At 36.9% G+C, this 16128-nt stretch overlaps 1 protein-coding gene and 1 long non-coding RNA gene across 14 annotated transcripts in view; both read right to left on the reverse strand.

Annotated features, from left to right (window-relative positions):
- The window catches only part of adam8b (ADAM metallopeptidase domain 8b), a 45388-nt gene that overhangs the window by 10272 nt on the left and 18988 nt on the right, over positions 1-16128 (reverse strand). For 7 of the 13 annotated variants that reach the window (XR_015503830.1, XM_087275865.1, XM_087275871.1 and 4 more), the window contains exons 14-22: positions 14826-15021; positions 9564-9666; positions 6306-6474; positions 6140-6220; positions 5970-6054; positions 5778-5883; positions 3715-3874; positions 2836-2883; positions 457-531 (exon numbers count right to left, since the gene is read on the reverse strand). Coding sequence is in view for 10 of the 13 variants with exons in the window: in XM_087275865.1 (XP_087131991.1) it covers positions 457-531; positions 2836-2883; positions 3715-3874; positions 5778-5883; positions 5970-6054; positions 6140-6220; positions 6306-6474; positions 9564-9666; positions 14826-15021 (1023 nt within the window). In the remaining 3 variants the exon portion in view is untranslated. Of the gene's footprint in view, positions 1-456; positions 532-2835; positions 2884-3714; positions 3875-5777; positions 5884-5969; positions 6055-6139; positions 6221-6305; positions 6475-9563; positions 9667-10749; positions 11761-14508; positions 15022-16128 lie in introns of those variants that run through there. The other 6 variants (XR_015503831.1, XM_087275868.1, XM_087275869.1 and 3 more) reach the window with 2 other exon arrangements.
- On the reverse strand, positions 10750-13070 carry LOC147841275 (uncharacterized). The gene is made up of 2 exons (XR_015503869.1): positions 12276-13070; positions 10750-11494 (listed from the first exon to the last, which is right to left on the reverse strand). It is a non-coding gene; the product is annotated as an uncharacterized LOC147841275 (long non-coding RNA).

Consider the following 16128-nt stretch of genomic DNA (forward strand, 5'->3'; position numbering starts at 1 on the left):
CATTTTAATTTAGATTAATTCCAAGATTACAGCGAGATTAATCTACATTAAAAAAACTTTGCCCACCTATAGTTTGTAGTTTTGTTTTGTGTGTCCACAAAAGGAAAAAAAATAATTTAAATACTGTATGCAAAAGAAAAAAAGTAAAAGTACAAATATATAAACAATGGAATCAATGGAATGGAATCTTTCAACTACGTAAAGTTGCAGACTTAAAATTGGCATATTTTGTCACAACATAAAATCTTTTATAACAAGAAATTCATGAAAAAAGTCATGTTTAACCATTTACTGCATTTCAAATGATGACAATACAAATTATATTTATTTTTGTCATGTGTGACAGTATAAAATGGAACGTCATGTCAACAAACCGTATCTCACGAAAAAAGCGTAATATTAAAATGACAGGAGATACAGTTTATGTCACTTTCAGGCCAACCAAAAGTGGCTTACCTGGTCATTTCTCCAGGATCCTGTTACTAAAGATGGTTTTACTGGAGGAACTGGAGGTGCAGGCAACTTCGTTCCCTACAATTACACAGAGCAGGATTATTATAGTCAACTAAACCTTAACCCTTGTTTACTGTTCAAATTTATACCCTTTCATTATGCTTGTAGCTGTTTTTGCCCCATTGACTTCTATTATAATCACTTTTTTTGATTGCAAAGCCATAACACCAAATAATCATGCATTCTTGATTGTTGAGGGTTTTCCCTGTTTGGAAGAGGTACAATTTGGAATTTGTATATAATTATTATTATTATGGTGTGATGGCTTTGCAATCCAAAAATGTTTTTACATGGGAAGTCATTGGGGCAAAAACAGCCATGAACATAACGAAAGGATAGTTAATGTTCCCAGAGTGTACTGTTGAGTTTATGAAAAATTCCAAAGCATTTTCCCAAAAAATGTGTCAAAATAAGATTTGTCACCAAAATCATTCCATTTGCTGAAAGTCAGAGAAAGTTGTAGCCAAATTAAATCTCAATATAAGTCTCAAAAGGTATGTTTACTAGTCTTTGGTAGTCAAGTATTTACACACTTATAGACTGAGCAATTTATCATCTTAACAAAGTCACATTTGGTTTACATGAAGATGATAAGATACTTGTAAGCCAACATCAAAAACTGGCACTTTGAAATTAGTTTGTAAAAGTTTGCATCTCAAATCAACTGGTCAAAAAGCATGCGTATGAATGGAAGTCTATGGGGAGAAAAGTCCAGTGTGACCGCAGCTTAAATTTGAGAGGAGCACGTAATATAATTGATCGCAGCTGGTCTCTCACCTACAATCATTACTTAGCCAATCAAATTAATCCAAACTCACTATAAGTAGCCCAGCTAAAGCTGCGGTCACACTGAGCTTTTCCTCCCATAGAGATTCTTTCATACTCACGTGAATGCGTCAGACGGGAAACGCAGGGTCATGCGTCAAGTTTTGCAGGTTGCTTTGGTGCAAAGTTCAAGCTTGGTGAACTATGACCTGCAAAATCGCATCACTTGACTGCGTGAGACTAATCGAGGATCTAAACATGACATCTCTGGACAGAAATTTAAGACATGGAGCAATTGCTCGCTTTTTTAATGTCTAATAAGCTTGTTTAATCCCGCCCCTTTTCGGAGCGTTGCTCAAACGATAATGTGACCGCAGCTTTAAACTACTCCCTTATCTTCGTTTTCTGGAGAAAAAGGGGGAGCTCTGGAGAACTACCTGATCTCGTACTCTCCTTACATGCTCATCGACCAGACAGGAGCCCTGGGCTCAATTATCTCTGAGCTCAGGGTTCTCTCCTGGTACAGTATGCCAAACCTGCTATTATTTACAAGCAATATCTAAGTGTGAACTCTTAAAATTGTATTGATCTATGCATGTAGACGGTTCATTATGATTAATGCAGATGCACTTTTCTATAGAATTCTTTCCAATTAGAAATATCCAAGTCATCTGGTAAAAATTGTTTTCATCTGCAAAATGTATGTCGTAGATTAACTAAATATGGCAATGTTAGACTTTTCCAATATCATGTAGCCCTAGTAAAAACTATAAATATCATGAACTTTATTTTAGCTAGTTGCCATATTTTTCATTTTCATTAGGTCTAGCTTAGCTTGATGTATTAAGATCATTGGTAACACTTCAGTAGACTATCTACCTAATATCTGTTGATATATGCTCCTCTAACAGATATTTAACTGACAATAAAAAACTTTGCAAGTACATGTCACCTCACACTAACACTAACAGTCTACTTATAATCTAATGAGAATTAGTTGCAATGTAACTTAAATTCAACAAACGGACCATCGATAAAGTGTGACCAGATAATACTAAAATAAAGAACGAATAAAAACTACTCTAGAGAAAAAATGGAAATGGAAAATTCATTCATTCATTTTCAGCTTAGTCCCTTTATTAATCTGGGGTTGCCACATCGGAATGAACCGCCAACTTATCAAGCATATGTTTTAAACAGCGGAAGCGAAAATGGAAAATATACTAATATAAACTAATTCAAAGTATAAATAAAACTACAATAGTATCTACTTCACAATGATGTGTGTGATATTACCTCACAAACACAATGGTACTAATTAAACATGATATCTAGTCTGTTACAAAACTTATTTTCCACTAATAATTAGGTGGATATTTTGTGTTTCATGCAATTAAATGTCACTTTAAAAGCAAAATTACAAGATCAGTTAAAACAATGTTTAATGCTAATCAGCAGGAAGCCACTAATGACTTATATGCACACAAGATGTTGTAAACAGTGGATTCTGTGTATTTTTAAAAAATCCTATTATCTGCTTTAGATTGTTCCTCTTACCTGTGTAACTGTGGTCTGCTGGGGTTGTGATAGCGGCTTTTTTGGAGGCTGCAACATAAAAACAAATTTGTTAAAGAGAACAAAATGTATTTTTATAGTTCAGAAAAGACTGCTTGATACGGTCATATCAGTTTCAAGCTGTTTAGACAGACATGTGTATATATATATATATATATATATATATATATATATATATATATATATATATATATATATATATATATATAGTGTACAGACTGCATATTGGGGTGATATACACACACAAAGTCCTTTTTTTTCAATTTAACAACATAAAAACGTTGGACTAATTGGATCGGTTTTCAGACCGCCCGCAACTTTACGTAGAAGAGCGGTCCCCCCGCCCACCAATATTGCCTCGCGCCACGATCATATCCTCAGTTTCTTGTTTCACATCCGCCATTTTCTGCGTGTGAGTCAAAGCGATATCACTAAAGGAACACCCTTGCTCTATTTTTAGATGAAAGGCTCACTGGGCTCAACACAAGATTAATATTCTCCACATTATCGCTCTAATCGGGATTGTTGCTTGCACCTTTTGCGTGGTACAAATAAAGGTGAATTGAATTGAATATTTATGCTCTTATATTTCATATTTATGACACACCATCACAAAGAAGCATGCAGATCATTTTAGAGTCACCCCAAACGGCAAGTGCACACTAATCTTCCTGGACAGAATAAGCTGCTTTGTAAATCAAACTGCAGATGGCTTTTATTCTGGATTTTTGACCTTTAACATTTTTCATAAAATATTTCACATTCATAACTGTCAAATAAGGAAATAAATCTGAGAAAGACATTTTTTCACATATATTGGTGGTAATAAAAGGGCAGCATAATGATAAAACTTTCACTCACTAGTGGAGCAGGACGGGTCGGACCCACTCTGGCAGTTAGAGGGGTGCAGGGTTGAGATACAGTGGTCCCCATGAATATAGGCTGGCTGATCTCAGGACGGTCCTTCTGGGCGCTGTTGTTCTCAAAAAGAAGACTCGTTTGCCCTGAAGTTGGAGTTTGCCTAAAAACAAAGAGAGACATGAGCGGAATGATGCAGATTGCTAGTTATTTTACAAAAAAATAAAAATAAAACAATTTTAAATAATACAATTAAATGTAAAATGTTGTAATAGAAAGAGCATTTTCTTAAAAAACATATTCAAATAATCTCCATTCAATTAAAAGTAAATCAGTTGTCTCCTTCCTTTTAACTGATTTATTCCATTTATGTGTTTTTTACTAGGGCAGCACGGTGGCGCAGTGGGTAGCACAATCGCCTCACAGCAAGAAGGTTGCTAGTTCGAGCCCCGGCTGGGTCAGTTGGTGTTTCTGTGTGGAGTTTGCATATTCTCCCCGTTTTTGCGTTGGTTTCCCCTGGGTGCTCCAGTTTCCCCCACCGTCCCGAGACATGTGGTTGTGCTGGAAAGTGACAAAATCCAACAGAGCCAAAATCTTAAACCAAACGTCATATTGAAGTCAAATGCTGACATTTATTCATCAGGTATGGCAACCAAAATCCAACGTCTGATAGACGTTATAGTGGTAACGTCCACACAATGCCAAGCTGTAACATCATTAGACATTTGCCTTTTAGGTCACGTTGGAAAGTAAATAAATTGAAACATCTGTTTGATGTTGGACACTGATGTCGGCCTGACGTAGCGTTGGGCGATGTCGACCAATTTGGCATCGTACAATGTCTAATGTGAAACATCGCGATGGACGATGGCATCGTCATCATAGGCAGAGGTGAATTAATTATTTATGAATAATTAATAAATTCAAAATTACCACTTGTCAATCACTTTTTCCGCGGGAGGTTGGTCGGTAAAAAAGGTGCACAACCAACAGTACTTGAGGTTTACAAGTGTGAAAGACTGAAGCAGTGTTCTGATACTTTGACAAGTTACCTGATAGATTCAAACCTGATGGGTTTGACAGAGTGCGTACGACGTGTCTGAAGAGCAAGGAGGGATCCGGTGGTGAGGGGTGAGAAGGGTGCGTGACTTATTTGAAGACCGTGCGGGAGATCATCACTCGTTTGCAGGCATCCGGGTGTCTCTATGCATTTGCCGGAGACTCCTGGAAGACTAGGGATGTCTGAATATCCCGTTTAACAACTATAGTGAGACGCGATCCAGCGGTACAACCTTGATAAACTGTCCGATGTGCACTGCTCACTGGAGCTCAGACAAGCGTATGACAGTGTGTGTGTGTGTGTGCGTATGTGTGCGTGTGTGTGTGTGGTCACGTGATGTGCGTTTTCAGTGGACAGAGGGTTGTTCAGAAATGCTAGGTAAAACACGGTGTGGACATGGATCATTTTCGTTCAAAAATCCTATTTTAATACTAAGACGTATTAGTGTAAACGGGGCCTAAATGTCTATTTTTTGCGAGCGGGTTTTCAATGGGGGCTGGGCGGAGGATCGGCGATGCCAGCTCAGCATCGTGTTGTCTATTGGCCATCGGCGATGGACGATGGCATCGTCTTTCGGCCCAACCCTAGCCTGACGTCAACATTATTTTTCAATCAAACAAAATGCAACGTCCCATGACGTTGGAGTACAGAGGGGCCACGCCAGCTGGGTGGGTTCCAGTGACCAGCAATATAAGAAAGAAAGTCAAATAGGTTTTGAACATGTGAAGGGTGAATAAATGATAGAATTTTGATGACAGAATTTTTAATTTGGGTGAACTATCCCCTGGAGGATACAGTGATTTGGTATGATTAACCAATTTCTGTTTTCTGATTTCTGTTTAACGGATAGAAGATTTTTTCAACACATTTATAAACATAATAGCTTTATTAACTCATTTCTATTAATTTATTTCTTTTATCTTTGCCATGATGACAGTACATAATATTTGACTAGAGATTTTTCAAGACACTAGTATTCAGCTCAAATGTCAATAATATAACTCACGTCTTGTGGCGGCTGATGGCTTTTCTTTTTTTATGATAAAGCACGGCTCCACATATTAGCACAAGCACAGCGACTGCAACAGCTACTGAGATGCCAATGGTCTTTGCTTGTTGGAAAGAAGAGTAAAACGTGTCAAAACATTACAGGTTATTTAAACATGTTAAGGACATTTCAGAAAAATAGAACATTTACCAGATGACAATTCAGAATATTTGACATTACAGTAAGGAGGTGCCCAGCCTGGATCACAGTGACATTGTTTTTTATGATTACAAATCTGCAAAAACAAGAAACAGTAAAAATCTAGTTATGTATTTTCATGCTATGAATTATAAATATAATAATAGGAGATTTGATCTCACCCCTCGACCATTGCACTGCAGTGAACAGCCTTCAATGCTACCATAAATGTTCAAGTCTTGGCACTTATAATCATAGCAAACCTGTTGAAACAAGCACGAGACTACTCATTTTGTGCCTAAGAATAAATTCCAACAGCCAGTCCAAGTAGCATTCCTACATGCTTACCTTATTATGCCCACATTTTGTGCCAGTTGGAACCATGCTGAGCGCGTCCTCCTCTGTTTGGTCCCCTGCTACGTTGCACTGTCCTCTTAATGTTACTATGACTGCTTTCTGACCAGTAACGGGGAATTCATTTCCTTCATTGCAAAAGATCTTTCCACAAAACATGTTTCTATATGAGGGGAAGGGATTATTATGTCAACACCATGGAAAAAGAGCACATGGATGTGCTGTAAATAGGCAGTAAAAGTATTTTCGTTTTTGTAAAACACCATTTATGAAGAATAAACAGTAATATTTACGTTAAGTAGTTTGAAGAATGATGTTTATTAAAAATATAACATTTACTTTTTAATGAAACTCTATACCGAGATTATGTCCTATGGTGTGAGATTGCAAAATAACTCTAAATAATACATACAGTTGAAAGCAGAAATTTACATACACTGTATAAAAAGGCACATAACTATTTTTTAAAAAGTCAGATGTTAATGTGACTAAACTTTTTCTCTTTTAGGTAAGTTAGGATTATCAAATTTGTTTCTGTTATGCTTAATAGCAGATAAATAAAGGATATATTTTTTGAGAAATTGTTATAACTTTTCTTGAAAGTCAAGTTTACATACAATAAGATTCTCTGAAAAGAGCCTCTGAAAAAGCACAGATGATGTCAAGGTTTTTCTAAGTTTCTGATAGGCTAATTGGCAACATTTAGGTTAATTGGAGGCAGAACTGTAGAATAGTATTTAAGGAAAACCTCAAACACACTGCGTCCTTGTGTGACAACATGGGAAAATCATCAAGCCAGAATCAACACCAAAAAAAGCCAGATTACAATTAGCTTTTTTGGAGACTAAGATTAAACTGTTTGGCCATAATGACCAGGGTTACATTTGAAGGACAAAGGGGAAAGCTTACAAGTCAAGAAACACCATCCCAACTGTGAAGTATGGGGGTTTAAGCATCATGTTGTGGGGCTGTTTTGCTCTAGGAGGGACTGGTCCACTTCACAGCATAGATGGCATCATGAAGAAAGAGCATTATGTAGAAATACTGAAGCAACATCTCAAGACATCAGCCAGGAAATTAAAACTTGGCCACAAATGGGTCTTCCAAACAGACCATGACCCTAAGCATACTGCCAAATTAGTTAAAATGTGGATAACAGAGTGAATGTTTTGGAGTGGCCATCATATAGCCCTGAACTCAATCCTATAGATCATTTGTGGGAGTTAAAAAAGCGTGTGCAAGCAAGACCGCCTACAAATCTGACTAAGTTACACCAATTCTGTCAGGAGGAATGGGCCAAAATTCCTTCAATCTATTAGGAGAAGCTTGTTGAAGGATACCCAAAACATTTGACCAAAGTTTTACAGTTTAAAAGCTAAGCTAAAACAATACCAAGGAAATGTATGTAGCTTTTGACTGTCTAGAAATTAATAAAAAAAATCTCAAAAAACTCTCATTTAGCAAATGTAAATCATTTAGGTAATCCTAACAGACCTAAAATAGTAAACATTTAGTATGATTTACCATCAGATTTTTTTTTTAAATGGTTATGTTCTTTTTTTCTGGTTTTAACTGTAAACAATGAAATGAATTCATTTAGTGCTATCTATTTTATATTAATTTATGAATATTATTTGTCACATTTGTTGGATATTTTCAATAAATAGGGGTTTCACAGGACAGCAAAACCTAATCAAATTCCAATGTTTTTAAAATGATATATAGATAAAAAATTATTGTCATTTACTAACACGGTTGATCTGTGAATAGTATGGATCAAAACACATGGTTCGGAACACACTTGACTCATAGATCAGTACATTTTTTTCTTACTTTACTAAATTTGATGACAATCGCAGAGAGATCGCCTCTTGTGTCATTCAAATCACATGTCTGAAAGCATTTAGGCTTTCCTGTAAAATATAATGATGACGAAAGAAGTCGTAAAAGGTTATTCGGGATGTGGTGGGTTTCTTAGGTTATTAAAGGTGTTTTCTGTTACTACTTGTTTCGCCTGCATTAATGCATTCAGTGTAAGCTGCATGATTAATAATTAAAAGATCAGGATCTCAACAACCATGCAACATAAATTATAAATGATGGTGATTTGCATATGTTCATTAACCCTTTGAATTGCTGCATTCAAATCTGTGTTTGAAAAATGCAAAAATCAAGAAAGAGATTCAGTCTTTAGTTTACAAACAGTCAAATAACAGAAATATTGGGATAAGTTTTTAATTTAGATAAAACCACTCATGTTTATGCTAAATATTAAAATCACCGTCATGCGTATTTAACTTGACGTTCAAAAATGAAAGTTGTAGGCAGCAATTAATTTATGTACCCAGTAGGTGGCGACAACCAGTCATCAAAAATATGCCACTGAATAATTCTTCAAAAATGACACATCTAGCAAAGAAACATGACGATTTATGAGTGAAAAACTGAATCATTTATTGAAAATGAGATTAAAAATAAATCTTGGTTATACAAATTACAATGTTAGATTTATCCATTTAGCATTATCAGCAACAGTGGTAGTAACAGTGAATTTTTCACAATTTTTTAAAATTAATTTTTATTCAGCTGATTATTTCTTTATTTTATTTTTAAGAAAATTACAGATTCTAAGTTCTGGTCGTTAAAACTAAAAGTGTCTTGCAGTACTGTTTTTGTAATAAATGGAAAGCAAATGACATTTGTCTCCTCCCATTTTTGGCTGAAAAATGGTCCATGATCCATGACTAAAAACATAATATGATCTGAACTGTGAGATTTGTGATCCGTTACACCACTATCATCTACTAATATACTGAAGCCACTTGTAAAACTAGGTCTGATATATTCATTAACGATTTGACAATGTTCTTTTTAGCTCATAAGACCTGTAATTTATTTAACTATGCTTGAGACAGTCACATCATAGGACACTTTTATGATTTGACTCAAAAATTTGTATTTTAAAACAAGAGGTCCAGGAAAACTGTTTATGTTTAACCATTTACTGCACTTTAAATGATGACAATACTAATTATATTCATTTTTGTCATGTGTGACGTGTGAAATGCAATGTCACATTAACAACCCAAATATCCCTGCCTTCAAAATGTACAACCTTCATTCACAGACCATAATTATAAACATTAAACATAATCATTGCTTGTACATAAAATACTTTTAAAATACAGCTGCCCCTGCACAACACCATTTTATAAGCTATTTTCAAGTGGAAAATTATAAAACATCACATACTCTCTTGCACAGGGTCTGATGCCATCTTTGGTTTTTCCACAGTGAGAATCATTTTTTCCTAATGTGTTCTGGTAAAAGCATGTGTCAGGAGCCACTTTGGCACCTGATGAAACAGCAAAAGACACAACATTAATGCAGATATCAATGTTTTGTTTATAGGAGCTATTATGCAAATCAGGATACTAAAACATCAGATTCTGCCCAGCTTGTGATAATGAATCACGGTATTTTCGTGAAAACATTTAGGCTTAGGGATTCATATGTTGGTATACATAATGTGGACGAAATTGGATATGTAAATTTATACAACAGTTCTGTCTTGTTCTTGAATCCTATTTGCTGATAGCCGTCCAATATTCTGCAAAAGACAGCACTCGTACAGCATATTCACCCTTCACCCTTGTTTATTACTCCCCCCACATACAGCGACAAGCAGAGGACACTACAGTTTGACAAATATTGCTGCTGTTGGGTAAAATAATGTACTTTTGTTTTGTTTTTTACATTCTTTAGAGAGTGTAATTGTTTAGATTGCAGTTTATTTATAAAGATAGTGCCTATTTTAAAATAGGCTGATGTTCCACCACAAGATGGCGACAGAGATCGCATAATAAGTCCTTAGAGGGAAAAAACAGCATTTTCTCAGTGTAAGTTTCAAACTACAGCTGAACAAATCACTATAAATCAGCTAAGTGACGTTCTAAGTTGATCTCTCTTTTGTGTATTTTGTAGTGCTGTATTAATACCACAGCGATCTGGTAGTGTTTGCTTTGCTTTGGCTTTTTTGATGTTAATTATTGTGATATCCTGATTGTAACAGAGAAATACTGGGAAATCTCTGTAGACTGATGGCATTTCACCTCGTTCAGTCTTACGCCCCATTCACACGTGGCGTCAGCATCAACGCTTTCCATTCACTTTGAATGGGTGACGTCAGTCGTTGCCGAACTGCATTGTGGATCTGTCGGCGCCACTTCAGAGGCGTTGCTCGCTGCAGTAGTTGGGACTAGCACAACTTTTCATTCGCCGATGGAAGCGTCAGCCAATCAGATTGCTGTATGCAAATACACCAGCTAGACAGTAGCCTATTGCTGATTGAATTTCATTGGCTGACGATCGCGATAACCCCAACTTCAGACACACCTTCAGTCAAGCATTGACGCTGAAGCCCCGTGTGAATGGGCCGTTATAATCTTAAAATGTGAGCAAAACCACCTGTTTTGTCATCACTTTGGATATTAAGCTAGAGAATTATTTAAATACTAACTCTAAAGTGACGTTTGTGAAGTAGCAATCGTTTCTGCTGTTCTGCCATCAGCTGCTGATGAGAATGAATGGCGGAAGAAAGTAGTTCCTCATACAAAAGGGTTTTTAAGACTCTCCGTGTTTGATTTTCTTTTTTATACACACGATTATGCTGTTGAACTGTTATATAAACGCAATATCACACCAGTAGCACTGCAATATGGCTGTATATCGGCACTGGTGGAGGGCACTAAGCCATATCGCACTGCTATTCGTGTGATGTTGCTCATATATACAAGTATAGAGCTGTGCAATCATTTTGTTTACATTTTTGACAATATACATAATTACAGAGCCAATATTTGGGAACAAACACAGTTAAAGTGTGTACCTTGAATAAACTAAAAAGCCTCTACCAAATGTGCAAATGTAAACTTTGTTAACTGAAAACAGAAACAAGTGGGTAACAAACTGTCTAAAAAAAATCCACACACTGGTCCTAACACAGGTCATACATGATTTCATGAGGACACACACCATACTGTCATTATTTTTAAACCAGCTAAACATTCATTCATTCATTCATTTTATTTTCTGCTTAGTCCCTTTATTAATCTGGTCTCGCCACAGCAGAATGAACCGCCAACTTATCCAGCATATGTTTCACGCAGCGGATGCCCTTCCAGCTGCAACCCATCTCTGGGAAACATCCATACACACTTATTCACACACTTAACTACTGACAATTTAGCCTACCCAATTCACGCATGTCTTTGGACTGTAATAATAAGCATAAAAGAGAGCAACTATCTATATACATTTTAGTTTTAACAGTAAACTAGTCACCTTGGACAAAGTGTAACAGCCACCGCAAAGCCTTTTTCTTTTTTTTATGAATAAAAATTGTATGGGCGGTTCATTCCCCTCTGGCAACCCCTGATAAATAAAGGGACTAAGTCGAAAAGAAAATGAATGAACGAATGATAACACTGGTGAGAGCTAGAGCTGAGGCATAGACTGGGCTTTGTTAGTGGTTTATTGGAGAGTGTGGCTGCTTAGCTTATGGTTGCTTAGAAGACGCCCAACAGGAAACTTAAACCACAAGATCTTGATAAATCAAACTGAGCAGAGCTTTCTGCAAAACATGTTGAGGTCGGATCATTTTCATACCTTAAACTAATCATACCTTTTTTTACACTCAAAAAAATTATTTGTTGAATCAACATGATTTAATCGTAGTATCCACTGCGCATCTAAACAAATCAAGTAAACTTGAACTGTTTTTGTTATATGAACACAAAAAAACTTGTAAATTCAACATGGTTTTAACAGGTCTGTGTAGCTTCGTACATTAATTCATTCATTTTCTTTTCGGCTTAGTCCCTTTATTAATCACGGGTCGCCACCCCGAAATTAACCGCCAACTTATCCAGCATATGTACATGTATTAAATAGCGGATGCCCTACCAACTAGTTCCAAAAGACATAAAAATAACAAAGGCAGGGTTAAGTTTAATTAAGATGGTTTATTTATGTTTACTGAAGTACAAATATGTTTTTTTTTAAATGGTCCATTTATGTTTATAAACTTCACATGTTTATTTTTGAAATGTAGGATTTTATGTGTTCCCCAGTTTGTACATGGGCTACCAGCAGCTGTGAGAGTTCAATGTTTTTTTTATACATAGACTAGAAATTAGTGTACTTTCCTAGCGTTGAAGTAAAATATTAAGAATAGTATTACAATAAATCTTCACTGACTAAACCTCTTACTGTTCCTATTGCCTAAGCATAGAATAACAAAACAAAAAAAAAAAAACACGTATGTGTCAAGCCATCAGAACCGAACCGAAAACCGCGTTAAAAAACCGAGGTATGTATTGAACTGTTAGCTAACTGTATTGTTGCATCCCTAAACGCACACAAGAAATGATAAGGAAATACTGGTTTTCCCGTGAGACTGCAAAAGGTATGCCTTTGTGGTACATCTTAGACAAAACATCAAAAAGACAAGGGTGTTCCTGTTAAGGTTTTCCCAAACTTTACTACATTTCTTTGGTCCTAAAAGATTGAGAATGAGCCGTTCTTATAATTTAAGCCATGTTTCCTGACATTGTGGTCCAACCAAAATTCCCCACTGCCCTGTATCTTGTCCTCTCATCGGCTGTAGGTCATGGTCGATGTGTTTTTCAATCAGAATGTTGTTAGAATGGAAATTATTTTATGGGTGGAGACATAACTGCTTTTGTTTCTGATGGCATCTTTGAAAATTCATACTGCGGGCAGCACGGCGGCGCAGTGGGTAGCATTCTCGCCTCACAGCAAGAAGGTCGCTGGTGGAGTTTGCATGTTCTCGTCGTGTTTGCGTGGGTTTCCTCCAGGTGCTCTCGTTACCCCCACAGTCCAAAGATATGTAAAACAGGTGAACTAAATAAGCTAAACTGTCCTTAGTGTATGTGTGTGAATGGAAGCGTATGGGTGTTTTCCAGTGATGGGTTGCAGCTGGAAGGGCACCCGCTGCAGAAAACATATGCTGGATAAGTTGGTGGTTCATTCCTCTGTGGCGACCCCTGATTAATAAAGGGACTAAGCCAGGGGTGTCCAAACTTTTTGGGCCGAGGGCCAGATGCAAAAAGACAAACGTTGTCGCGGGCCAAATTTTACATACATCACACAGACACGTATGTATATATATATATATATATATATATATATATATATATATATATATATATAAATACAGTTAAAGTCAGAATTGTTAGCCCCCCTAAATTATTAGCCCCCGTTTATTTTTTCCCCAATTTCTGTTTAACGGAGAGAAGATTTTTTTCCACACATTTCTAAACATATTAATTTTAGTAACTCATTTCTAAAAACTGATTTATTTTATCTTTGCCATGATGACAGTAAATAATATTTGACTAGATATTTTTAAGACACTTCTATACAGCTTAAAGTGACATTTAAAGGCCTAACTAGGTTAATCAAGTTAACTAGTTAAGTTAAGGTAATTAGGCAAGTTATTTTATAACAATGGTTTGTTCTGAAGACTTAAAGGGCTAATAATTTTGACCTTAAAATGGTTCATAAAAAAATTTAAACCGCTTTTTATTCAAGCCGAAATAAAACAAAAGTCTTTCTCCAAAAGAAAAAATATTATCAGACATATGGTAAAAATGTCCTTGCTCTGTTAAACATCATTTGGGAAATATTTAAAAAAGAAGAAATAAATCAAAGAGGGGCTAATAATTCAGACTTCAACTGTGTGTAGATAGATAGATATATAGATATATGGATAGATAGATAGATATATGGATAGATAGATAGATAGATAGATAGATAGACAGACAGACAGACAGACAGACAGACAGACAGACAGACAGACAGACAGACAGACAGACAGACAGACAGACAGACAGATAGATAGATAGATAGATAGATAGATAGATAGATAGATAGATAGATAGATAGATAGATAGATAGATAGATAGATAGATAGATAGATAGATAGATCATAACAAGAACTGCTGCTTAATTGCATGCATGTAATAGCGACACCCGGTGGTTATTTATTGAATTACGTTCATTTTTGTATAGCGGGCCAGATTCTATTGATATTTATAAAAAGCCTCGCGGGCCGCCACAAAACTGATTGCGGGCCGCAGATGGCCCGCGGGCCGTAGTTTGGACATGCCTGGACTAAGCCAAAAAGAAAATGAATGAAAAAATTAATAATTCATACTGCATGACTGGCAAGAACAAGTCATTTTAGAGGCATCGGTTGCCTTCGATCTCAGGCATTTGCTGGTGATTTTACAATCAGGAGCTAAACCTGGAACAGGATTGGACACCCCTGGCCTAGGTTATTCTTGGAAAGGTGTCTTCAACTTTGCTCATCTCCATATAGGCAGGTAGCTGCCCAGGAGCAGGGCTGGAGATCCCTGTTTAAGGGAGACTGTCTTATAAATTGTTGCTCCTGTTGAAGGTTTTCAGGGCTCAGAATAAACTCATGCTTACCTGTTCCCCAAAGCCTTTGGCAGTGCTGGAGATGAGTGGGGCATTGGCCATTGTAGCAGTAACCCTGGCCAGAGCTGCAAGGTATGCCATTCATCCTGAAATCATTCTCAGGGCACTTCTCCGAAAGCCCTGTGCAGTACTCCGGAACATCACACTCATTTATAGATGCTCGACACAAGCTTTCAGCATCTTTTATCTGGCACAGCAGGAGAGAAAAGAGAACTGTCAATAACAGTAACTGTCATGCACAGCCTACCATCACTTCATCTATAATTACTGTTAACACCACACAGTATTGACAGTGAAATGAGGCCACTCAAAGTTGCTGGATCAAGTCCCACCAGTGTTGTGCCCTTCAGCAGTTTCAGCTTGCATGATATTGTCAAACTCGTTTATACCAGACACAGACTTCACAAGACGTCAAAGCCTGCAGTCAATCTCATTTACAGATCTTGGGTTCAGATCCCGATAATGCCCTTTCTGACAGTGTCTGGCAGGGTTTCTGGGTGCACTCTAGGACATAAGTCTGTAATGTTGCTTGATACAATTTGAAATTGACTTTTACTTAGACCCATGGAAGACTCTGTGTGTTTTGTATGCTCTCTGTCACAATCCATAGCACCCTTGCTGTATATCAGGGTTCACCAAACTTGTTCTTGGAGGGCCGGTGTCCAGCAGATCTTAGCTCCAACCCTAATCAAACACACCTGTAATCAAGATCTTACTAGGTATTAGAGGTGTGAACCTATACTGGTCTCACGGTTCGGTTACGATTATCATGCCTTCGATTCGGTTCAATTCGATATTTCGGTGCATCGACGATGCTTTCCATATACAGTGTTATATTTTAGAGGAGAGGCTATAACAAGCTGTCTGTATAAACACACAGAGACACAGCATCACACTGTCTCTCATTCAAACACAAACATAGACAGCACCAAATAAACAAACACACACACACGCACACACACTTAAGCCCTCGCAACAGGGAGAGCTCGCGAAGAGCGGAGCAGAAAAACGAAAAAAAAAAAAACGAAAAAATAAGCACTTTTCCAACGGTCCCTTGCTGAGAGCTCCTCTCAGCGCGAGCTATCCCGGCTAAACACATATTGCGAGGGCTTAAACGGAGCAGTGCTCGTAGTGTGGAGCGAAAAGAAAGAAAGACAGAAACACAACCAGCTTTGTCTTTTTTGTAGGAAACACACTTTAGATCTTTTTAGGGTAAGAGGTTTTTGAGTTATTGCCGTCTGTAACTGAATGTGTGTCAAGAATATCGAAAACAAAACCAACTGAACCGTGCTCC

The sequence above is a fragment of the Danio rerio genome, chromosome 12, assembly GCF_052040795.2.
Source record: "Danio rerio strain M-AB ecotype USA chromosome 12, GRCz13ab, whole genome shotgun sequence".
Classification (NCBI taxonomy): domain Eukaryota; kingdom Metazoa; phylum Chordata; class Actinopteri; order Cypriniformes; family Danionidae; genus Danio; species Danio rerio.